This window comes from Mustela erminea, chromosome 4, assembly GCF_009829155.1.
Source record: "Mustela erminea isolate mMusErm1 chromosome 4, mMusErm1.Pri, whole genome shotgun sequence".
Classification (NCBI taxonomy): Eukaryota; Metazoa; Chordata; class Mammalia; order Carnivora; family Mustelidae; genus Mustela; species Mustela erminea.
The window spans coordinates 2,239,527-2,263,445 of record NC_045617.1 but is presented as its reverse complement, the minus strand read 5'-3'; the positions used below and the strand labels follow the sequence as shown (position 1 = coordinate 2,263,445).

Below are 23,919 nucleotides of genomic sequence, written 5' to 3'. Positions count from 1 at the left end.
TATCTTTGGGGTAAATACCCAGCAGTGCGATTGCTGGGTTGCAGGACAGTTCTATTTTCAACATTTTGAGGAACCAGAGTGCTTTCCAGAGTGGTGCACCAGCTTGCATTCCACCAACAGGGTAGGAGGGTTCCCCTTTCTCCGCATCCTGGCCAGTTTCCTGACTGGTTAATTTTAGCCATTCTGACTGGTGTGAGGTGGGATCTCACTGTGGTTTTGATCTGTATTTCCCTGATGCCGAGTGATGTGGAGCATTTCTTCATGTGTCTGTTGGCCACCTGGATGTCTACTTTGCAGAAATGTCTGTTCATGCCTTCCATTTCTGAAAAAAAATTTTTTTTAAATTAATTCTTTCCTGCATTTCCCACCTCCTTCTGAGTTTTGCTTTAACCGAAGTGTCACTTTTCCTATCATCCACCGTTTTTCTGTCTGCTAACTTACTTCGGTCTTTCCGAGGAGGATATTCTTCGTGGCGGTACAAGTCATTTAAAAACATCACGGCGCCCGGCTGCTGGACGCTGACTTTCGGGCATGATTTGTTGCCCACAGGGCTGTTGTTCATCTTCATTTTTCCTTATCAGGACTTTGTATGGGGTTTGGCCTTAATCCTCGTCTGCTGGTCGTCTTTGGGGAACACTGGCTTTCTCGAGCATGGGGCAGGGAAGGGTTATTTAGGGCGGCGCTCCTAATTTCACGGTTCTGCTCTCTCTTCTGTTGTCCGCTCTCCGCTCTCCGCTTGCAAGTCTCGGTTAGAGCCAGAGCGAGGCCAGCAGGGGGCGCTCCCGGGCGCACCCCCCGCGGTACCGCCCCGGACACCGCATTAGTTACTAACTTACGATCCCCGCAGAGGAAGAGACGCTTCCTCCTCCCCCTAGCAACGGCGCAGCCAATGAGGAGCCACGATCCTTCAAACGCTCAGTTTCATCCAATCCCCTCTTCGTTTACAGCAGGCCTGCCCACGGGCCCTGTGCTCTGGGGACCAGGGGCTTCTCTGTTCTCTGGCCCTCCTGGCTGGTGCGTCCTGGATTAATTCCCTGCTCTTCCGGAATAAGCCCATTTTTTGGCTAATAAAATAATCCACACTTTTATTTATTTATTTAAGATTTTATTTATTTATTTGACGGACAGAGATCGCAAGCAGGCAGGCAGGCAGAGAGAGAGGGGGAAGCAGGCTCCTGGCTGAGCAGGGAGCCCTATGCGGGGCTCGATCCCAGGCCCCTGACACCATGACCTGAGCTGGAGGCAGAGGCTCAACCCACTGAGCCACCCAGGCGACCGGATAGTTTTATTTTTGGGGTTAATGCTCAGACCCAGTTAAAATCCGTTAAGTGTTTTCAAGGACGTTGATAAAGCCATGTAACGTCTTGATGTGTAGGGGCGCCGAGAGCAGCCAGAGCATTCCTGAAAAAGAGGAGTAAAGCGGAAGAGGGCCCTGTCCTACATCAGAACATATTATACTGTTATCATAACTTTTTGGTGCAGCTATAAACCAACATAACACTGAGTAGATACAGACCCCAGGGGGAAACTCAGGTATGTTCGGAATTGTGATTTATGTTAGACACAACATTGCAGGTGCATGGAGAAGAAGGGCCCTTTCAATATACATTGTGCTGGGATCATGGGTTACGTGTGTGGAAGAGTGACATCTGACCCCTCCTGCCCTCCATACACAGAAAGTAATTTCAGAGAGTAAGGATTTAAATAGGAAAAGCAAACCCTCAAAACTTTTAGAAGAACACCTAGAACACTGTATTTCTAACCTTGGGTTATGCAGGATTTCTAAAAAAAACAATGACCACAACGTGGTAACCATAAAAAGGATGGTAAATATAACTACATTAAAATTTTTAAATTTCTGACAACACAAGGAAATTGAAGAGACAGGACATAATCTGCAACACACATTATTGGAAAAGGATTGGTATCCATACTATATAAAGAACTTGTAGAAATCAACAGAAGACAAGCTACTATGAAAACGGGCAGACAAAGTCTCAGGGGATCAAGTGCATACAGCTAATAAACAGAAGAAGGGACGTCAGTTGATAGTCCTTCGGGAAACACAAACTTAAAACGCAAGTCAAAGGTAAAAGGAGGAGTTTGGTACATGTATGTATGCCAATATATATGAAACACATTTTAAGAGGCTAAGGGGTTCTTTCAATGAACATATCGTGATCTTAGTGTGCTGTGTGTATTTTAAGCTTCATGAATAGTTTTTAGATTCACCAAATAAATCAGCCTAATTCTTGTATGGGTGGAGGTTTCTATGATCTGTCCTGCCCAAGTCACCACCTGGACCTGCAGGGTGGGGGGCGGGTTAAGAAATGTGTGTGAGACACGGGCTGCATTAGTGACCTCAGGAGCCTGGTTAGTGACATTAGCTGGTCTCCAGGTCAGAACGAACCCTTCTGGTCTGGACGTCAAGGACTCTGAATCTTGCCTTATATCCCCTCCGGCTCCAGGCTGTGCTGGACACCTGGGATGAAATCCAGGAGGGGAGGCAAGGACACCCAGCCCAGGCTTCTTGAATATGCAAAAATATGACAATTTGGGAATGCAGCTCCCTCCAAACTGCACATAGGTGAACAAATGTTTAACTTCAGACCCTGTCATCTGCCCAATAAATATGGCCCTTATGGGATGGTTAGTTAGGAGTCTCACCTGAGGGGAGGACATTCGTCCCAGGCTCTCCCTGGGGACTCCAGCCTGGCTGCCTCCACGGGCTTCCCCAGCGGCTAGGGCTGGATGCTGCAAGTCCCCGTTTGATGTAACTCGTGTCTCCTTTCCTGCTCACTCCTGCCCTCACCTGTGCACAGATTTCCCTGTTCTTCTTTCTGTTTCTTTTAGATATTTATCATATCAATAAAGTGTTTCTTCCCCTTTGAAACTGAGAGTATGGCTACTGTGAATCTTTTCTTTAGAACAATTTTCTTTCACTCACGTTGTAGAGAATGAAGTCAGATCCATTTGGAAATTAAAACTGTCCGGGCATCTAATGGGTTTTTTTCTTTAAGATTTTATTTATTTGTTTATTTGATAGAGAGAGGGAGGGAGGGAGAGGATCACACAGGGTGGGGGAGGAGCAGAGAGAGAACAAAGCAGAAGCCCCGCCGGCACGGAGCCTGATGTGGGGCTCCACGCGGGGCTCGATCCCACAACCCTCCGGTCATGACCTGAGCTGAAATCAAGTGTCAGATGCCCAACAAACCGAGCCACCCAGGAGCCTCCTGATGGTTTTGATTAATTTATTTATTAAATTCTGAGCTTCCATGTCAAAGATATTTAACTAATGGATGAAAATCGTGACTCAAAAATAACAACAATTCCAAGTAATTTTTAAAAGTCCTAAGTCTTCAAGTATGAGTAGTATACAGACCGCTTCTACAGCACAGAGAATGTGTACTTCCGGGGTTTGAACACACCATGTGCTGGTGAGGTACTCAGGCGTATGCGGTTCTGCTACTGATCGACTATGTGTGCACATGAACTTAGCAACAAGATAATCAAATTCATAGAGAGGAGGGGCACTGGCTGGCTCGTCGGTGGAGCGGGGGGACTCTTGGTCTCCGGGTTTTGGGTTCAAGCCCCATGCTGGGTTTGGAGATTACTTTCAAAAGTTTAAAAAAGTTCTGTAAAATAGAAATTCATAAAGAGGGCACCTGGGTGGCTCAGTGGGTTAAGTCTCTGCCTTCGGCTCAGGTCATGATCCCAGGATCCTGGGATCGAGCCCCACATGGGGTTTTCTGCTCCGCGGGGAGCCTGCTTCCTCCTTTCTCTCTGCCTCTCTGCCTACTTGTGATCTCTGTCAAATAAATAAATAAAATACTATTTAAAAAAAAAGAAATTCATAAAGAGGGCTACACACCATAAGGCCAAATAAATAAATATTCAGAAGTAGCGGAAAGAAGACCTTTGCATTGTTCTCGGTATTGAGGAACATCTCATTTGAAAGCGGGTCCACGAGCTGATCCCAGTGGCATCTGCTTCCTCCTTAGACCCTCCTTTGCTGGACCAGTTCACGAAAACCTGCGGAGCAGGGCCGTTTCTTGTCTGCGCGGGCACTGCCCTCTGGTGGCTTCGCTCCTGTCTGCGACCGTAGAAGTGCCTTTCCTAGCTTTTGCCTCCCGTATTGCTGTCATTCAATACCTTTTTCCCCTATTTTATTTAATTCGATTTTACGTAAAGACGTGACATTGTATAAATATTGGGGGGACCATTATGGGAACCAGATCGCTGCTATGGCTGTGGGTGAACCAGCAAACTTTTCCTGGAATGAGTCACCTCACAGGGAGAGTTTAAAATACCCAGAAACTAGCCCAGAGGACCACAGAAGAAAGGAAATGAGGCTGCACAGGCCACAGAAGGAGGGGTTACCACTCTGGCCGTGCTTCTGTGTTTCAGACATCCGATGCCGTCTCGCCGTCTTCTAGAACCGCACCTGTTCACGCACAGAGTTCTACCCCGCAGACAATCCGAAAACCACGGCGCAAAGAGATCAGGGAACGGGCTACGGTCCACACAACGGGGAAGTGGATTTGAACCTGGGCAAGGTGGTTCGAAAGTCCATGCTCTTTTTATTTTTTTATTATTTTTTTAAGATTTTATTTATTTATTTGACAGAGAGAGATCACAAGTAGGCAGAGAGGCAGGCAGAGGGAGAGAGAGGGAAGCAGGCTCCCTGCCGAGCAGAGCGCCCGATGGCGGGACTCGATCCCAGGACCCTGAGACCATGACCCGAGCTGAAGGCAGGGGCTTAACCCACTGAGCCACCCAGGCGCCCCGAAAGTCCATGCTCTTAACTGCCACGCAGTCTGCTGTCCGTAAGTCCTTGTTGGAATCACGAACCGAGTAATTTCAGTAAGGAGTGATGAACTCGCCCAACGAGTGGAAACAAGTCCTCCCTCCCAGCGTGTCACCGACTTCTACACAATCTCTAAGACATTTGTGGAAACCTCTAGACCTCAGAGAACCTCGTTCATTCCCAGCTCTGTTCAAACACCCCGGAGCCCCCCAAGGCCAGGAGGGCTGGCCTGGGGAGAGGAGGCGCTGCCCTTCCCCAGCGCGGGCTCAGAAGCGACTCCACGTGCGCTCTGCTCATTCCGTTCCGGGATGTGAAGGATCCAGGTCGTTCTATGCCGGGGACAGGCCGAAGGAATTTCCCCACAGCAGCCTCCAGAATTCACTCTCAGAATCTGGGCAAGGAGTTTGCGTGTGTGGCTCACGCCCGTCACCCACCACCTTCCGCACCCCTTCGCTTCTGCAGCCTGAGTCCAGGCCCTTCTTTCCTTAGAGGGCAAGTTGTCTTCACTTGCTGGTGTCGATCACAGACACGCTGAATAAACACAGGCTCGCACAAAAACTTGACTGTGTGCAGAGAGCAGTGTTATTCATGAGAGCAGGAGCTGGAAAGAGACCCACGTGTCCGTCAGCCCATAAACAGTCTGCAGTGACAGTGACACCTTCTCCCTAGTGAGACGCCAAGTCTGACACACACTTGGGCACTGACAACCCTTGACAACGTGATGCTCAAGGACAGACGCCGGTCACAGGAGACCCCCTGTTGAAAGAGTCTGAGTTACAGGGGGAGGTCAGAATGGGCAGCATTACAGAGACCTAACATAGACTAGCGGCTGCCTGGGGCTTCTGTGACTGTTAGTGGGTGTGGGTTCCTTGTAGGGAGCACAACAAAATTCTAAAATCAGAGGATGGTGATGCTGTACAACTCTTTAAATATACAAAAATCATTGAATTTTACGCTATATTTGTATTTATTTATTTATTTTTAGAGAGAGTGCATGCGGGGACGGTGGAGCATGGGGAGACGGAAAGAGAAAGTCCCAAGCAGGCTCCGCACCCAGCGCCGAGCCCAGTGCGGGGCTCCATCCCACCACCCTGAGCTCCTGACCTGAGCCAACACCGAGAGTCAGATGCACAATTGTCTGAGCCCCGCAGGTGCTCCGAGTCGTACACTTCAAATGAGTGAATGCATGAAATGTGAATTATTCCTCAATGAAGCTGTGATAAAAGAGTAATTTATTGAGTTGTTTGGATAAAGCATAATTACCAGCTGTACAGTTGTTTCTCTCTCCTAGTGTTCGCCAATAAAACACGGAGACTAAATTAGTGAAAACAACAGGCTAGATGGGAGGCACATAATTAAGGGATCTTTTTCATTGTTTCGTTTTAAATATTTTTAACCTTTAATCCATCAGCTTTGTGAGATACGGAGATTAATTATCTCCTTTACCTCTCTACACAAACGTTTTCCACGCCTTTCCCCTTAATGTAAAGCCTCTTTGGGAAGTCTTTGAATTCCACGGTATGTTTCCTTTCAACGACTAAGTAGATTTTAAGCAACGGTATTAAAAATCTCACATTTATGAACATACAGGGACGTCCTCAGCCTCAAGTTCTTCAAGGAAATGAGTGTTTTTGGACGGAGCTTCTACTTGATTGCCTTCGTGACACAGGAAACACAGAGTTTTAGGGCAAATTCCCCCACGGTCAACTACTGTCTGGGAGCAGGTGAGGCGTTACCTGAACTCTGAAGATAAAGAAGCCACTGAACTAATACTGTAGTGACTTACGGCATCTTCTAAAGCTGCTCAAAGAAACAAGACGGAGACTTGCGGTTTAGCCGAAAGAGGAACTCCAGCTGCAGACCCGGAGAAGGCCGAGCAGGACCTGTCCTCTCCTGGTCGCGGGGTCAGAGCAGTCCCCCTCCCCCATCGCTGCTCTCCTCCCCGCCCCCACCACTTCCTCCCACCTTCTCTCTCCTCTCTTCCCTCCCCCTCCCTCTCCAGTGCCCTTCCCCCACCGCGCTTCCTCCCCCTCCCCTGCCCCACCTCTCCCCTCTCCCCTCTCCCTCCGCCTCCCCACCACTTCCTCCCTGCCCCTCCCCCTCCCCCTCGCTCCCTCCCCTTCACGCTCCCTGTGTCTCCCTCACTGATTTCTCTCTTGGGGAGCACACAGGGCAGTGCTCCCGCCCCTCAGGCCTCCCTTCTCACTAGGTAGCATATTCACTGGGCCCTGTACCCCCCCACCCCCGCTACTGATGGGGGGCGTTAGGCACAGCTCCTCTCCCCGCTCCCTAAGCTCAGTCGGCCGACTTGGGCTGCATCATTGCATTCCTAAGCTTTCTGAGCAGGATCTGATCTCAGGTACAGCCTGCCGGGTCCCAGCCCAGCGGCCCTAGGAATAGTAATGGTGACACACGGTGCCGGTGCCGACAGAGTCCACGGACTGCGTGCGCAGGGCTTACATCACGGCCCACTGCAGACAGTAAATGACAACGTTTTAATGAAGACCCTCTGTGTCCGCCCACTGTCCGGGTATAACCGGTTCACCAGAGACATGTGCCTGCAGTCTCCAGTGGACTTCTAGAGACTTCTATTCTCTTTTAAAAGATTTATTTATTATTTGTTTTTATTTGTGTGTGTGGGTGTGAGAGAGAGAGAGAGAGAGCGCGCGCGCAAGCAGGGGGAGCGGGGGAGGGAGAATCCGGCTCCCTGAGGAGGGCTCGCCCAGCAGGCAGCACGACCCGGGGCTCCATCCCAGCACCCCTAGATCATGACCTGAGCCCAAGGCAGATGCTTGACTGACGGAACCACCCAGGCCCCCTATTTATATTCTTTTCTTGGAAACAATTTAGAATAATTTAAGTTTATTACTTCTTTTATTACATGACAGGTGGCAGTATGTTCAAAGGATTTTTGAGCTCCTCCATACAGAAGGGAATTAGGGAGATTTTCTCCTTGATAGCCAAAGAAATAATGGAATTTACACAGTAAATTTTGGCAAAGTTTGTTTGGAATTCCTGACCACTAGCCTTCCCCTCTGAGCCGAGTGCGGGCCCGTCTTTCTCCTTCCTGGGCTAACCCTCGCCTCCAGTGTCCTGTCTCTGATGCCTGGGCCTGCCCTTGACCGAAGGAACCGGAGCTTGTCTTCGTACACCTTCTACAGCCTGCGCTCAACGTCAGGTGCTGACGAGTGCGTCTCAGCCTGCCGTGCAGACATCCAGACCTGGTCTTCATCGCACACTCACACTCTTCCTTCCCCAGACAACCCACCATCACCTGCCTAGAGCCCCCTCCCCCACGTCTGCCGCTGATGCGAGCTCGGTTCCCTTCCTCAGTTTCCCCCACTGGCAGCTCTTGTCTCTCCCCCGCCTAAAGTCCACCTTGGTCATTTCCTCCCATTTCCTCTCATGTGTCCTGACTTTGATGGCTCGGATCCCCCATTTGCCAGCCTGGGCCCTACTTCCCGGCCCCTCTCTTACTCGTGTTCACCTTCATGTTTGGAATGAGCTTGATTTCTGATTTAGTGGTTCTCCTCAAGGCCAATCTCAGAAGCCAACTTGTCATTAAGTCTTTTCTTGACATCAGGAAATCGATGCGATTTCCAACAAACTGTCTTATTTTATATTACGAAACTCTGTGTGGTAGGTGACCACTTCACAGCTCAGGGTTGAAGCTTAGTGAGGTCTAGAGGCTTGGAGAACGAACCACCTAGAAATCCTCGGCATTGGGAAGCCTCATGAATGCAAAGGTGCGCTGCGAAATGCTTAACATGTCGGTCCCTTAAAAAAAAGCCCCAACTCGTAGGGTTTGCTCATCTCCACAGTTTCCTATCATGTGGGATTTCTAGCTGCACATGCGGTGTCCTGGGAGTTTCTGGCTGGCACGAGGAGTTTCTACGCCACGCCCTAGGCTGAGCGTTGGCTGACTCGAACCTGTCATCTTCTTCCCTCAGCACCCTGATATCATTAAAAACAAAAACAACAAAACAAAACAAAACAAACCTGACTCCAGAATCTTTCAAATGACTGTTGCGCCCATCTGTCTGGCGCTAGAGAGCTGGCCCAAGCCAGTGTCTCCCTTCCACGGGCCCTCCCCACGCTTGGTCCTACCAGCACAGCTGCTGTGCCCTGCGATTGCCGACAGCCCCCAGACAGTGGCCGTGGCCCCTTGCTGCCACATGGCGGGTAGACAATCCAGTTCCAGAGCCGCATCCCTGGGGAATGAGGCTGGACTAACCGTCTTGGTTCGAGGGCCCAGAAGCAGACCATGAGACAAGGATCTGAATGTGAACAGTGTATTTGAGGGGAAGCCTGGGAAACTGGGGATGGGGAGCGGGGCAACGGGACAGGGCAGGTAGGAAACGGAGAAATGCTGTGCTGCCCAGCACTGGAGCTCAGACCTGAACCACGGAGGCTGGTGTGGAAACTTGTCCCACTGGGAACAAGCTGGGGGTCCTCATGCACTCATGGCCCGAGGTGCTCTCCGGAGAGTGTTTCCCTGGGCCTTGAGGCCTTTTCCGAGCACAGCCATAGCAGGCTCCTGTAGCTAGAAGAGCCAGCAGGCAAATCATCTCTGGTGTTGGCTGGCGGAGGTGGGCCCTGGGGGCAGGACATGTTTCGAACCATTTCAAAGGCATATGGGCTTTGCCTCACAGACCTGCTAAGCCCCTAATGTTGGGAATGCTGGGATTGTTTTTCAGTCAATCAGGGAAGAAAATTTGAGAGATGTTAATTAAGCAAAGAATGTACATTCTTGACAGCATAAAAATCAGAATCTAACTGACAGCATTAGGGACAGTGGGAAGGGCATGGTGAGGGGAGAGGAGAGATACTAATGTATCCAATGTGCTAATTTCCTCCCTCCCACAGCAGGCGCCGGACAGGCCATGCGTGGAATGGATGGATGATGATGTAGATGGACAATTTCAAGTCCCAAAATCCTGACCAGTAAAATTAAAAGTAACGTAATTTCAAGAATTGGATACATTTTCATTCTTTGGAAGGCACGGTTCATGTTTGATGAACTAAGATGTGGGAGTTCAGCCTTCAGAGTTATAATGAAAAGAAGCAGAAGAATGAAAACAAACTTAAGGGTGGGCGGGTCTAGAGTGTGGGACCAGGGGAGGGATAAGCAAGGGGGAAAGATGTGGACACTGTTACTTTCTTTTAATTTTTTCCCCTTTTCTCTGGATTTTTTTGATAGATTCCTCAAAAAATTTTATAAATACTTAATGATAAATAATCTATTAGGACAATCAATTTTTTAAAAAATTTTTGTTTTACTTCCAGGTGGTTAACGTTCGGTGTTGTATTAGTTTCAGGTGTATGATGTAGTGACTCACCCTTTCATCGGGTGCTTATCATAAATGCATTTCCTTTGGATTTCTAACCATCAGTGTGCACTACCTCTACAGCCGACAGAACAATTGCAAACCAACCCTCGTGTCGTTACGAAAAACTGGTATTTGGAATGTCCTTCAACAGAATACTATGCAGGAGTTAAAGAAGGAGACAGAATCTTCGTGTACAGACATCAAAAGGTGGTCAGGATTCCTTGAGTGAAATTAGTAAATCAAAAAGTAAGCGTGGGATGCAAGTTACGGGGAAGGGGAGAAGTATGAGTGCGCGGAGCGTATTTCTATATGAGACCGTCTGGAAAGACATGTACCGATTTTAGCAGATGCTGCTAGAAGGGAGAAGAGCTGGCCAAGGCAGAAAACCTCCACTTTCTCCCCTTACACAAGAATCTGCAGACCTCCCGCCTCCCCACCCGCATTACAGGCACCTGGGCTGTGAGTAAGATTCCTAGGACCTACTGCAGGCGCAGGGCGGTGCCCAGGGGAGGGTTCCAGAATCTCCACTTTTTCTTACTTAGCTTCCTCATAGTTCTGGATTCCCTCATTTTCCCAGCATGTTCTTGCAGAACTACTGAAACAGGCAGAGTGTAAGACACTCTACAGCAGCATGCTGGACACCCGTCCTCCAGTGCAAACGTGCACGCCCTCTCCGTGTACACGTGCACCAACTCACACACACCCATGTATTGTTAGCCTCGACAGTAGAAGTCAGTTTTTTGTTTTGTTTTTCCCCAGCAACACTGGGTTTATTTGGGAATAAGAGAGAACTGCAGTTTAGGACATGCAGGCTATGCCCAAACCATGGGCAAGTCCCCCAAACAAAGGAGATGAAGTTATTCTAGGGAGGAAGAAATTGGAAGGGGTTGTTTTCAACCACAGCCCTTTGCAGAAAAGCAGTTCGGGGCGGGCATGACTTCTGATTGGCTGACCTGCAGCTGCGGCGCACTTTTTGCGGGAGTTTTCTCGCTGGGGCCTGCAGGGGATGATGGTCCCGTGGACCCCTCTTCTCCCGAGGTCGGTAACTGACCGCTGTTCCCATAATGCACACTGAGTACCCGCTTTCGGCCGCGCGGTGCAGGCTCCGGGGCGCTCTCTCCCGGTGAGCCCGTGCGTGCGCGCGCGCGCACACACACACACACACACACACACACTCGCTCGCACGCACGGGCTCCATCGGTGAGCGTGCACACACGCACGTCTGCACATGCCGGCTTGTGATGGGTGCACTCCCGCACGCCTGTGTGCAGGCTGCAGCATGGGGAGCGCGCGCGCACACACACGCGCGTGCACGCGCACACATCGAGAGCGCGGCGGAAATGGGGGACAGCAGGCCGCTGCAGCGCGTCCGCAAGGGCAGCCGGCAGGTGCCTCGGACACACAGCCTCCGCCGCCCGGTCCCGCCCGCCGGGGCTAGCTGAGCAGGTCTGGGCGTCCCTTTCGCCCCGTGGGAACGCGTCTGACGTTCACAGCACACAATTCATTTTGCGGGCGATGTGACACGATTTTAACGACGAGGCACCGCAGGGCTGCGCAGCCCACCCCACCGCCGCCGCTCACACTCCCACCTCGCAGAGGCCAGCCGCGGACACCGCGTTCAGCCACCGCCGCAGCCGCAGCCCACGCCCCCACGGGCCCCGGCCCCGCCCCCACGACATCAGCGGCCCCGCCCCCGCCCCGACGTGAGGGCGGGCTGCGCGCCGGCGTGGGGGGCGTGGTCTCGGCCGCGTCGCCGCGCCGCGTGCGGAACCTGCGGCGGCCGTTGGCCGTTGGCGCGGCTTGGGCGGTTGTCTTGGAGAAGCAAGATGGCGGCGACGGCGGCCGCGGTGGTGCCGGAGGAGGACACGGAGCTGCGGGACCTGCTGGTGCAGACGCTGGAGAACAGCGGGGTTCTGAACCGCATCAAGGTGGGCCGGGCCGGGCCGCGGGGATGCCGGCTGCGCCCGCGGGGCCGCAGGGCCTGCGCGGACGGCGGGCGTCACAAAGGGTCGCGCGGGGCCGCGTCGGGCCGCGGGCGGGGGGCGGCTCCCTGCGGGGCCGGGTCTCGGGGGCCGGGCCGCGCGGAGGCCGGGGGTGCGCTCCCGGGGGTGCGGGGCCCGGGCCGGCTTGCGCCGCAGCTGCCGGGCGGTGACCGGCGTGGGGTCGCGGACGCGGAGGCGGGGCCGAGCCGCGGGGCTGAGCGCTGGGAGCGGGCGGGGGGGGCGGGGGGGGCGGGGGGGGCGGGGGCTCCCTGCGGGGGTCCTCTGCGGGGGGGCTCCCTGCGGGGGTCCTCTGCGGGGGCTCTCTGCGGGGGGGCTCCCTGCGGGGGTCCTCTGCCGGGGGGGGTCCCTGCGGGGGTCCTCTGCGGGGCGGCTCTCTGCGGGGGGGCTCCCTGCGGGGGTCCTCTGCGGGGGTGGTCCCTGCGGGGTCCTCTGCGGGGGGCTCTCTGCGGGGGAGCTCCCTGCGGGGGTCCTCTGCGGGGGGGCTACCTGCGGGGGTCCTCTGCGGGGGGGGGGTCCCTGCGGGGGTCCTCTGCGGGGCGGCTCTCTGCGGGGGGTTCCCTGCGGGGGTTCTCTGCGGGGGGCTCTCTGCGGGGGGGTTCTCTGCGGGGGTCCTCTGCGGGGGGGGGGGGGGGTCCCGGCGGGCGGGCGGGGGACACCCCGCGGCGCCTTCCCACCTCTCCGCCCCTGCCCGGTGGGCTTACCTGCCCGCGGGGCGTTGCTGGCCCTAGGGCTCTCAGAAGGTGGGACTGGGACGGCGCCTGTGGAGCTTGGGTGTACGCCTGGGTCGTGACCGTGGCCTTCTAACTACTTTTGTTCCTTCACCTTTTTTTAAAAGGCCGAGCTCCGAGCAGCTGTGTTTTTAGCACTAGAAGAGCAAGAGAAAGTAGAGGTAGGAGAAGCGCGACCTTCAACATCCCCACTCGCTTGTGTGTAATTCCGAGTGCCTGCACGTTCTCCTGAATATGCGGGTACCGCTGTGGCCGGGGGTGGTTTTGAGCTGCGAAGGACTGACTGCCACTGCTGGGCCAGAGGGGAGACTGTTCTCCTTTCGTCTGTATCTCAGAATTTCGGGGCGTCTAAGGGAGGTCGGGGTCGCAGTAGCTCTGGGGCCAGTAGTGAACCCTAGCTGGTGTAGACGCCTGTCTGTCGGGGGTCTGACGGGCAAGGTCACAGGGGCCGTGGAGGAAGGCTTCGGTGGTCCGTGCGTCTGGGGCAGGATCCGCAGGATCGCAGGACCTGTCCTGTGTAGTGTGCAGGCGAATGCCACCGGGTGGGGGGAATACAGTGTGCACCTCTTCTCAACTAGCTGACCCCCAGTTGTCTTAAAGTCATGTGCTCTTTGTCACTGTCACAAGTCCAACCACTTTTTCGTGTAAGTGCGTTCAGTTTTTTCCTGTCCCTCAGGTCTTCCCATCCCCCTGACATCGGCAAGAATTACCCGGTAACCAGGGGCTTCACCTTGTCGGAGCCGCGTCGGTCTGATCCCCCCCCCTCCCCGCTTTAGACATAGGCGTCTGCTCCTGCTTTACAGCGTGAAGTGCTGCTGCTCTTGGCCTTTACGTGTTTGTCCGGGCGTCCGTCTTCTGTCAGCTGTCCTCTGTTCGTGTCTTGTCTGGGCCTCCGGCTCCACGTCTGAGAGACCGCAGCTCCTCCGCCTCCAGCCACACACTCCCTCTGGGAAGAACCACGAGTGTCATTTCACTGAGCAGACTAAGTCCCCTCCTGCGTGGGCCACGTCAGCGCTCAGCGGTCAGCCGGCGCCGGGTTGCTGCTGCCGCTAGCTGGCGGGGCCTGCCTCGGTGAGGGTCCGAGCGGGCCGTGAACCCTCGGCGCTCAGAGCTCTCACTTAGCTCTGCGCTGACCCGCTACCTCTCCTGCCTCCTGCACTGCCCGCAGCTGGCCCGGTCCGTCCTTGGCAGGGAAGTAGGAGCATGGGGTCGCTCGCCACTGTTTGTGTCTTCGCCTGCAGCTCCATCGCTCGGCTCAGAGAGAGCCGCCCTGCGTCCGTCCGCATCCGTACCTCCTTCCGGCTTGGCTGCGGGGTTCTTCGTCTGTCCAAGAATAGTCCCGTTCTCGGGGTTTTGCCTTCCAGGTACTCTCAGCAACTCGGCCATTGACTGTGTCTTTGGCCCTGTCCTTGCTGTTGGTCCTTCTCTTGAGCATACAGACGTGTTTGTATCTGTCTCAAGGACAAAGCTCTTTTCCTTAACTCATGTTCTGCTTTTAATCCCACTCGGATTTTCCCCCACAGTTGAATTTTGAAAGAATGTGTATGTCTTATTTCTTATGTTCCAGGCACCCTTTAATACGTTAACATCTTAAATCCACTTAAATTCACCTTAGATGTCCTACACCTGAGACATTCCTTTGCCGGGGTCAAGAAGAATCTCCTTATTGAGTATATTTTCCTTCTAACCTGTGTTCTTAACTTAGTTGTTCTTTGTGGCATTTGACATTTTAAAATTCCTCTCTCCTTTCCTGAAAATCTCCCTGGATTTTGGGACTTCTTTCTTTCTCTTTTCTCCTTTGAGCACTCCTTGCTCTGTTTAGTGCCGTCTTTTCTCTCTGCACCGGGCTTACATCCTTGGTGTACTGCGCAGGAGCTCTCATTCTGTGTTTTCTCCCCGGATGACCTGAATTCTATCGGTGACTTCAGCCCTGAGCTCTGACCCGCCTTGTTGGCTTCAGACCCCTCTGTGACCCTGTCTGCCAGACTGGTCTTGCTTCTGGGGACGGCGGTTTGCCCGAGCAAGAAATCCGAGAGTTGCCTGTACCTTGCACTCTGCCCCCCTGGCAGCTCTGCGGCTGAGCTGTGTGAGGAGGCCCTCCGCCGCCTTCCTGTCCAGTGCTGAGCTGCTGCTTTTGTGGGTGGCTTCACCCCTCCTCCTCTCCAGTCTCCCCTTTGCTCGTGTCCCTCACCATCTTCCTGACGTCCGTTCTCTGCAGTGCTCTTAGTTTGGCTGTTGATTATACACATCTGCTTTTGTTCCTCCGTTTTTCTTCAAATATTTCAGGTGACTCGGCGTCTTAGAATTCCCTAGACCAACCTACCAAGGACCTTTGTGATCTTTCCCTGCCTTGTCTTTGTTTTTGTTTTTTATTAAACAACTTTATTGAGGTACAAATTACCTATAGTAAACCCAGTACACTTAAATGTGCAGTTTGTTACATTTTAATGTTTATGCAACCTTGAAACAGGATAGTGCACTGTATCCTTGACCCTTGAAAGCTTCCTGAAATCCTTTGTGACACCCTGCCCCACCAAACACCCCAGGGCCACCATGTATTTAAGAGCCACACGTGCGGGATCCTACCGCCCAGACTCTCTTCTTTTTTGATCTGGCTGCATTCATTTGGCATAATGCATTTGAGATTCGCCCGTACTGTCCTGTGTATTCATAGCTCATTCTGTCTTTCCCCGTGTAGTGTGACGTGTGACGGTTTGTCGAGTCATTCATCTGTTGATGAGCCAGTTTTCTGGTGTTATAAATGGGCTTCCGTGAACCCTCACGTACATGTCTTTGCTTAGACCTATGCTTTTCTTGTGAGAAGATGCCTGCAGATAGGTCCTATGGTAGGGGTACTAACTCCTTAGAACATCACTAGACTCCTTTCCAAAGTGATGGCACGATTTACAATCCCAGCAGCAGAATGTGAGTCGTTATACTCATAATTCACTCGGTTCGCTTAAAGAAGCTCGAGTGAGCTAGAAGTATGTTTCCTGTATTCAAGTAAACGCATAATGGCAGAGGTAAGTTGGCCTGTGCACGACCCAAAGTCATGTCACATGATGCTGACGAGCTGCGAATAGCAAGTGTGTAATTTGAGTCCTGCTCACAGTAAGCTATAAATGGAAGATACCTATGATGACAGCATGTCACCGTGTATTTAGAATGATAAACACTTGTTTTGTAGGTAAACGTAGTGCGGTTTCACGTGTGAGTAGCTGAAGGTCTAGCTTCTAAAGTCGTTTAATAAACAATTTGTGGAATATTTAAAAATTAAAAATAAATGAACATTTTCATGTGTGGTTTCATTTTATTAGCCTTGAGATAATAAATAGCATCAAAGAATTCCTGTAGTAATCAGTAGTTGTAGAGTGGGCTTAACCATAATTTTATGAGTGACCATATTTTACTATATCTCTGCCAAAAACTAAGCTTTAAACCACGTTTTGTAGTTTTTAGGATAAATGCATGACATACTATTTCATTTTTTAACAGAACAAAACTCCTCTAGTCAATGAGAGCCTGAGAAAGTTTTTAAATACGAAAGATGGTAAGATGTTCAGTTTATTCTTGGTTATTTTGTCTGTCTCCGAATTTTCAAGATCTATTTAGGAGCGATGTGGAGTTTCAGATTTTTTTTTACAATTTTACTTATTTATTAGAGCGAGAGAGAGCGCACATGAAGGGGGTTGGGAAGGGCAGAGGAGAGAGAGGAGCAGGCTCCCCTCCGAGGGGGACCCGATGCAGGTAGCTCGATCCCCAGATCCTGAGATCACGACGTGGAGCCGAAGGCAGACACTTAACCAGTTGAGCCACCCAGGTGTCCTGACGAGTTTCAGATATTTTTTGTAAGTCTGTGATTCTTATAGGTTCTTATTTTAAAATTGTTTTTTATTATGTAATTGTTAAGTTGTTTTGAATATCTTTGGTCATAGGAAATTGTTGGTTAAAACCAGTTTGTTTGTTTTTTTAAAAGGTTTTATTTAGTTGTTTGAGAGAGAGAGAGCGTGCACGAGAGGGGAGGTCAGCGGGAGAAGCAGACTCCCCATGGAGCTGGGAGCCCAACGTGGAACTTGATCCCAGGACTCCGGGATCATGACCTGAGCAGAAGGCAGTTGCTTAACCAACTGAGCCACCCGAGCGCCCCAAAACCAGTTTTAGTATAAGAAGCAGAGTACTCTCACACACCTGCGGAATGTCGTTTTAGCACTAGTTAGCTTCACACGGTGCTAGTGAAAACACGAGACTGAGATTTTCATTGCTGGGGTTCTTTGAAGATAAATTTATCGTTTAAGCTTAGAAACCTCTCCTCTTCAGTTGCTAAATTACCCTTACCTGGTGGTGTTAGCGAAGGGGCTTGGGGCGCGCGCAGGTGTGCTGTGTGCTCACCGCCTCTCCCGTCCCGCAGGCCGGCTGGCGGCTAGTCTGGTTGCGGAGTTTCTCCAGTTTTTCAATCTTGACTTCACCTTGGCCGTTTTTCAACCCGAAACCAGCACAGTAAGAGTCATGTTTTTTTGCATCTATCTTTGAAACCGTCCTCGATACAAGTGCGTTCATTATAACCTGAAACTTAACAAAATTTGATGTGTTAGAGGGTCTTGCATATAGATTATTTCCTGTAGTCAGTGTTTCGTTTGTCTTAAAAGCCATCTGAGCTGTAGATGGCTGCTACCCACGCCGCTTCGTAGAACTCGGAGAGGAGGGTTTTGTGGAAATAATTGTTCCGGTGTCTGCATCCGTTCATGAAAGCTTCGGATGCAGAGACTAGTTTAAAAGAAATCTATAACTTTTTAAATGGGCGTTTTATTCATTAGGAAGACGATCTCTCTGAGTTTAGAGATATCTTTAATTTCAAAAATATTTTTCTTTAATCTCTGAAAGTCATTTGCATACTTCTGTGCACTCAGATCTCACTCGTTGTATCTTCTTCCCCAGTTTCAGAGTCTTGAAGGCCGAGAGAACTTAGCCCGAGATCTAGGTATTATCGAGGCAGAAGGTACTGTGGGCGGACCATTGTTACTGGAGGTGATCAGACGTTGTCAGCAGAAGGAGAGAGGGCCACCCAATGGGGAGGTGAGTATCATTCCAGCCTCTGTCATCTTTGTCTGTTTTAATTATTGGCTACTTAGGGTCGCCGTGTGAGCACACGTGCTGATGAAAGTCGAGTCATGTTGGCTGAGCCTGGTGCCGTGCTTGTTTGCAGTTGGACACTCAGGAGCACTGGGATCAGGGGTTGGGGGGACGAGGCTGGCTTTGGCCATGCGGGCCCCTCGCGGCTCCCCCGGGTAGGATGGGAGAGAGGCTGCCTCGTGGGCAGCGTGAGGCCGCACCGGGCAGGGCGCGTCGGGTGCCCGGACACTCGCTGGTTATTGTCTTGTTACTGTTTTAAATGTAACAGAGCTGAATCAGAGGCTAGTTCATCAATTTTTGAACTTAAGGGCTTTTTAAAAACAGACTTAGAGCTGTTGAGGCTGTTGATTGTGCTTAGTCTCTAAACATTTCCGAACTTCTGTGTTGTTGATTAGCTACTGCCTCTCTTGCTCCTCCCTTTTTAAAAACTTGCTAATGAGATGAAGTCTGATTTCTGATTACAAATGTTAGTTTTAGGTGGAGATCCTGTTTCTCTGGCACCCGGTTAGACCCGTGCTTTTAGTGACTGGTTTGTAAGTAAGAATGTGGGGCTGCGCACTCCCTGGGCTCCGTGTGGGGTCTCAGAGCGTGTTTTCTGTTAGAATCTTTTTTAACATCAGGGGAGCCTGACTGAGCACCCATTGCATAGAGGGCATAAGAAATAGGTGCTTTGAATCGAAAGATAAAATAGTTTGATGGGCTAGAAGAATTGAGAGTTAGTAAAGATGAACTGTGTCCCATAAGGAAATGCACACGGAAGTGGTGGCTTAGGATAGTGGAGGGAGTGTACAGTGAATGGTTCGTACCACACATTTTAGGAGTCAAATCAGTTTTAGTTAAAGGCGAGCAGTGGTTTTTCAAGTGGAAATTCTGTTAAACTCAGTGAGAGTAGTGGAGAGGACTGGGGAGGTGTCCTAAGGACGCTGTGGAGAGCTGGGCCAGGAGCAGGGGCTGTGGCTGGGTGCTGGGCCGGGTGCTGCAGTGAGGGGCAGGCGGTGCAGCAGGGACGGGGCGCTGGGGTGGGGGGCACTGCAGCAGAAGGGTGCATGGCAGGGGCGGGGGCGCTGCAGCGGCTTTTGGGTTCAGCTGTGCGGTGCTGGTGGCCCCCGTGCCCTGGTGTGTCCTCCCTTAGCTCAGGAGCAGGAGCGTGGGCTGAGCTAGGATGCCTGGGATCACGTCCCAGCTCTGCCATGTCCTGTGTGTGACTCTCTGAAGTCACTTGACCGCCACGTGCTTTAGGTTGCTCACTCATGGCGTGGGGATGATGGGAAGAACAGCCTCGCGGGTGGTGGTGAGAACCGCGGGGAGTCAGGGTCGGGAAGGCTCGGCAGCCGCTTCCTGTGTAGGGACCTGCGAGCATTGGCCTTTGTCGTCATTGTTGGTCGTTTTGTCCTCATTACTGTTTGGTGACTCCTGCGTCCAGCTCCGTCCTTCCCCAGCATGAAGCTGGTCTCCAGCTCTTCCCCACACAGACCCCCTGGACACGCCCTAGCACATGTGCCCCGTGTGTGATGGAACAGGCTTCATTCGCTCTAGCGAAGCCGGAGTCGCAGAAGGTGAGGCGTCCTCCTGCTTCCGGCTCCTGCTCCCGGTTTCTCTGCTTGTGTCGGCTGTGCTTCTGGGACTCCTGCTTTCAGTCCACGGAGCTGCCTCTCTGCTTGCGCCCTTGGCCCAGTCCTGTCAGGGAGGGGTCTCTGTCCCCCGTGGCAGCAGCGCGCCGTGCAAGAAAGCAGACTTGGTTGCCGCAGAGCTCCGTCTGCTGCTAGACAGGGCGTCTGCCTCAGACTGAGGCCCCGTCAGAGATTTCTTGTCTGCTTGGGTTGGTTTGAAAATGAAAATTCAGGAAATGTGTTCTTTGTATGTCTTTCTGGCTGGTGGATCCGAAGCCGGCCCCGTCACTTGGCCCTGTTGACAAGCTGGGTGTCTGTCAAACGGACACATGAGAAGACTTTTGTAACATCAAGAGGTCATTGTTTTACTTCTTGAAAGTTTGAAACCATTATGAAATACCCGCTCCTTGCTACTTTCCCCTCTTGATACAGGGGTGTATCGTTTTAACTGGCCGTGTGTCTCTGTACAGACATACATGGATGGTCAGATTCATATTTCTAAAATAGGGAGCTCGCAGGTGTCCGTTTTGGCTTTCCCGTCTTCACTAGCGTTCTAACTTGGAGGGGGGAAGCCTCTTCTTAGGTTGTATTAACCTCTGACTTCTGATGCTGGGGAAGAAAACTAGCTGTGGGTTCAGCCCTTTGAACTCAGTGATGCTTTCATGGAAAGGCGTTTGCAGACCACCTTAAGACTCAGGTTGCTGTGCCCCACGTACTTTGCCGTGACTTTGAGTGGGTCTTGCAGGGCGTTGGGTGTCCCCTGGCACGGCGGGTCCCAGCACTGGGTTGTGAGCCCCCTTGCTCCCCGCGAGCACCTGCCGTCGCTCGGGTCCTGCTCCCCAGCACCTCTGCCGGCGCTCTCCACGGTCAGTGTGCGCCCTTCAGGCTCGCTGACTTCATCTTCAGGTTCAGCGCTTCATCTACTGCTCCGCTCTTTACGGATTGCCGTCACTGTGCGGTGGCAGCCAGCTGGCTCCCAGGGTCCTCGGCCTTGGTGTTGAGATCCTCTGTGATGTGGCGCCTAATCACCTTTCCGGTTTTATGCCTTTTTGTGAAATGTGGAACCTTGTGCTTCAGCCAGACTTGGTTCTACTTAAAAGTGGCTTTTGCTTTCTTGCCTTCCCCTTGTCTGCTCTCCACCTGGAGCGGGGCACCGTCCCCACACCCAGCTGCGGAGTGTCCTCACTCACGGTCTCTCTTCCCCTCTGCCTTCTGGGCTGGTTCCTCTTCCTCCCTCTCTGCCGGCGGCTCTCGAAACGGAGGGCCTGGCTCTGCGCGGGTGTGGAAGCCGCCCGCGGTGGCCTGCTCCTCCCCATGCATCCCCTGGCTGGGGACAAGGGTTTGGTCTCACGTTGTATCCTTTGCAGGGTCCAACCCAACCCAACAGGGATTCTTCTTCTTCTATTTTTAAAGATTTATTTGTTTATTTGAGAGGAAGCAGGCCTGGCGGGAGAGGCAGAGGGAGAAAGAATCCCAGCAGACGCCCCGCTGAGCGGGAGCCCGACGAGGGGCCGATCCCATGATCCTGAGATCATGACCTGAGCCGAAACCCAGCCTCCGACGCTCAAGCCTCTGAGCCACCCGGGCGCCCCGATAGGGGCTCTGAACAGACCCTGTGTTCAGGCTCGGTGGGAAGCTTTTGCAGACTTGTGCAGAGGAAGTACTCATTTGGAAGATGAATTTGTGAAGGTTAGAAGGGGAGATCGGGAGAAGGTCAAAGCCTAGAAGAAGTGGAATCTTCTGGAACGCTAATCTAGACAGGACTGGTGGCAATAAACGCAGACACAAATGGGCAGGTACAGATTCCCCTTTAAAGGAAGAAGCGACAAGACTCGATAAATGAGTAAGACGGCAGATGGTTGGGTCTCAGGAGGACACGGGAGGAAGAAAAGTTTGCGACCATGAAACGGGGTTTTCGGCCCGGGAGAGGAGGAGGCCGTGCCAGAAGTCAGTGGCTGGAGGGGAGCCGCGGGTGTGGAGAGCCGCACGGGTCCTGTTCAAAGTGCTGGAGTCGAGGTGGGACTCTCATATCAAATAGCCAACATTTGATAGCACGCGCTCACAGAGCTGTAACGGGGTCGTGGCTGAATCTCAGGAGGTCGTTTCCGTCTAAGAAACATTGAAACCTTTCTTCTTTGCATTCAGCATAGTGCGGGGAAGGGACCAGCAGGTGCCCTGAAGGCGGCGGTTTTGTGATGCTGTGCGCGGGGCCGTGCGGGGCCGTGCGGGGCCGTGCGGTGCGGTCCGTGCTCTGGGAGTGAGAGGACCGCAGCCGGCGCAGAGGAGGGCAGGACGGCGGTAGGGCCTCTGCAGGGTGTCCCGTGTCCGCAGACAGCCGCTGCTCGGGACTCGCGGCACAGTGGAGGAGGAGCGGGGCCGGAGGGGGTGCGAGTAGGTGCGTGCGAGTCCCGGGGCCGGCTGCCCCCCACGGCGGGGCCCCCGGGGAGGGCTTCTCCGGGCGCGCTTAGCCCAGCACGGAGCAGCCTGTTCGGGGTGACGGGGTCAGATGTGTGGGTGATTAGAATCCAAGTGTGTTGTGTTTTGTTTTTGCTGGAGTACAATTGGTGAAAATCTAATAAGGATATTTATATTATTTAGAAAGTTCAAAACACCAATATTGTATAGTGGTTTTAAATGCCAAAATTCTGTTGACGCTTAATAGTATATTTATGTTTTATTTTAAAATATGTTTTAATCTGAAATGTTTTAGGGTGCACTAGAACTGTCTGATGTTCATTCTCCACCAAAGTCACCAGAAGGCAAAACCAGCGCTCACAGCAATCCCAGTAAGGTGAGTGGGCTGCGGGCATGGGGGCTTCTGCGCTCTGACTCCCCGGTGGGCCGCGGGCACGGGGGGGCTTCTGCGCTCAGACCCCCCGGGGCTCGGCTTCCCCTCCTCGTCCTCCTGGGTGCAGGTTCTGTTTGTAGCGCAAGTGCCGTGCACTGTCTTGACGTCGCGTTTCTCCCTTTAACGAAGCATGTATTTAAAAAGGGTTCTCTTGGGAGTGTTTTGAATTTTGTGTCCTAGGAAGGAACGCAGTGTTAAATCACGGAATTGTGGGGGTTTGGGACTCATTCGGTACTTGGGAAATTTTCTTCCTTAGTTGGCAGAGGATTTACTTTTCATTTATAAATCCTAGCTTTAGGAGACTGGGTTCCTGGCCGTTGTTCCAGAATATTATTATGTTGAGTGTTGAAGATGGATGGCCAGTTTAGAATTGTAAATCGTAATGGCTTTTTATATTAATGAGCTATTGGGAGGATTTATAATAAAACGTGTGTGCTCTGGGGCTGTGTGTGGCTTATGGGTTGGTAAAATTAAGGCCTCTGGTGGCAGGAGTTTGATGTACTGGAGAAAAGTGCCGAGCGGAACACTGGAATTGAAAGTCCAGGGTCCCAGGAGCGGATAGAACGTGCCCGTTAGGGGACGTGTTGTCTCGGGCCTGGTTGCAGCGCCCTGTGTGTTGGTACAGCCGAGCAGTCCTACCCGAGCACTGGTCGGAGTCAGGCGTGTGGTGATCATTGCCGTGACTCCCATTTTGCAGGATGAGGGTGGGGCCCTGGTGTGGGCCTGCTGGTGTCGTGACTCGTGGCCACAGCGGGACCTCCGCAGTGAGGTGACTTCTCGGGGGTTCCTCTCTGTCAGGTGCCTGGACTCACACACCAGGGAACAGGCCCTGTGGTTTGGTTACTGGGTCTTTGATGGTGTTGCTCCTTTTCATGTTTTCAGTTTGGAAATCAAAGGATTATATGGTTTATTTCCAGCCGAGGGAAGAGACCGTCATGCTGTTTGTAGCTGCCCCTCCGCTCCGAGATCTAGTTAGCCTTCTCTGGGGGAGGGGGGGTTTCCCTCCATGCTCCCGGGAGGCTGTCACCATGGTTACAGAGAGATCAAGGTTGTGAGTAAATTTAAAAAGTGAGTTGTCAGATACAGGAGCCTCGGTAAAAAAGCTTTGCTTCCTCTGCTCATGTCTGGCTGTGACAGGGTGAAAGTTAACACATTTTCCAGAGGATCAGTCCCTGTAGCACTGGGCTGTTGGGAAGTTCTCTTTGTAGCAGATCGTTATTCTGGGAAGCAGAGCAGCAGCAGGGACCTTCTGCACGGGGAGTGTCTTCAGGATGACAGAGTAAAGTCTTTGATGTATTTTCTCTACACAAATTTTATTTTCAAGATGTAAGAACTATGATGAGGATCCTTTAAGTCAGTTAGGATCTGTTGCCTGAAACACAGAGAAGTGCTGGTCGTTGTAGAGGTGGACTTGGAGAGCAGCGAGCTGTCCTCCAGCTGCCCCCCGTGCTCCTTGCCCTGCC

At 52.3% G+C, this 23,919-nt stretch overlaps 1 protein-coding gene across 5 annotated transcripts in view; it reads left to right on the top strand.

Annotated features, from left to right (window-relative positions):
- The first annotated feature begins 11,864 nt into the window (after nucleotides 1-11,864).
- CEP43 (centrosomal protein 43) overlaps nucleotides 11,865-23,919 on the top strand; it is a 29,581-nt gene continuing 17,526 nt past the window's right edge. For 3 of the 5 annotated variants that reach the window (XM_032338503.1, XM_032338505.1, XM_032338504.1), the window contains exons 1-6: nucleotides 11,865-12,065; nucleotides 12,976-13,029; nucleotides 16,364-16,418; nucleotides 17,277-17,365; nucleotides 17,804-17,941; nucleotides 22,319-22,399. In XM_032338503.1, the coding sequence (XP_032194394.1) occupies nucleotides 11,964-12,065; nucleotides 12,976-13,029; nucleotides 16,364-16,418; nucleotides 17,277-17,365; nucleotides 17,804-17,941; nucleotides 22,319-22,399 (519 nt within the window). In that variant the 5' untranslated portion in view covers nucleotides 11,865-11,963. The remainder of the gene's footprint in view (nucleotides 12,066-12,975; nucleotides 13,030-16,363; nucleotides 16,419-17,276; nucleotides 17,366-17,803; nucleotides 17,942-22,318; nucleotides 22,400-23,919) is intronic. The other 2 variants (XM_032338502.1, XM_032338500.1) reach the window with 1 other exon arrangement.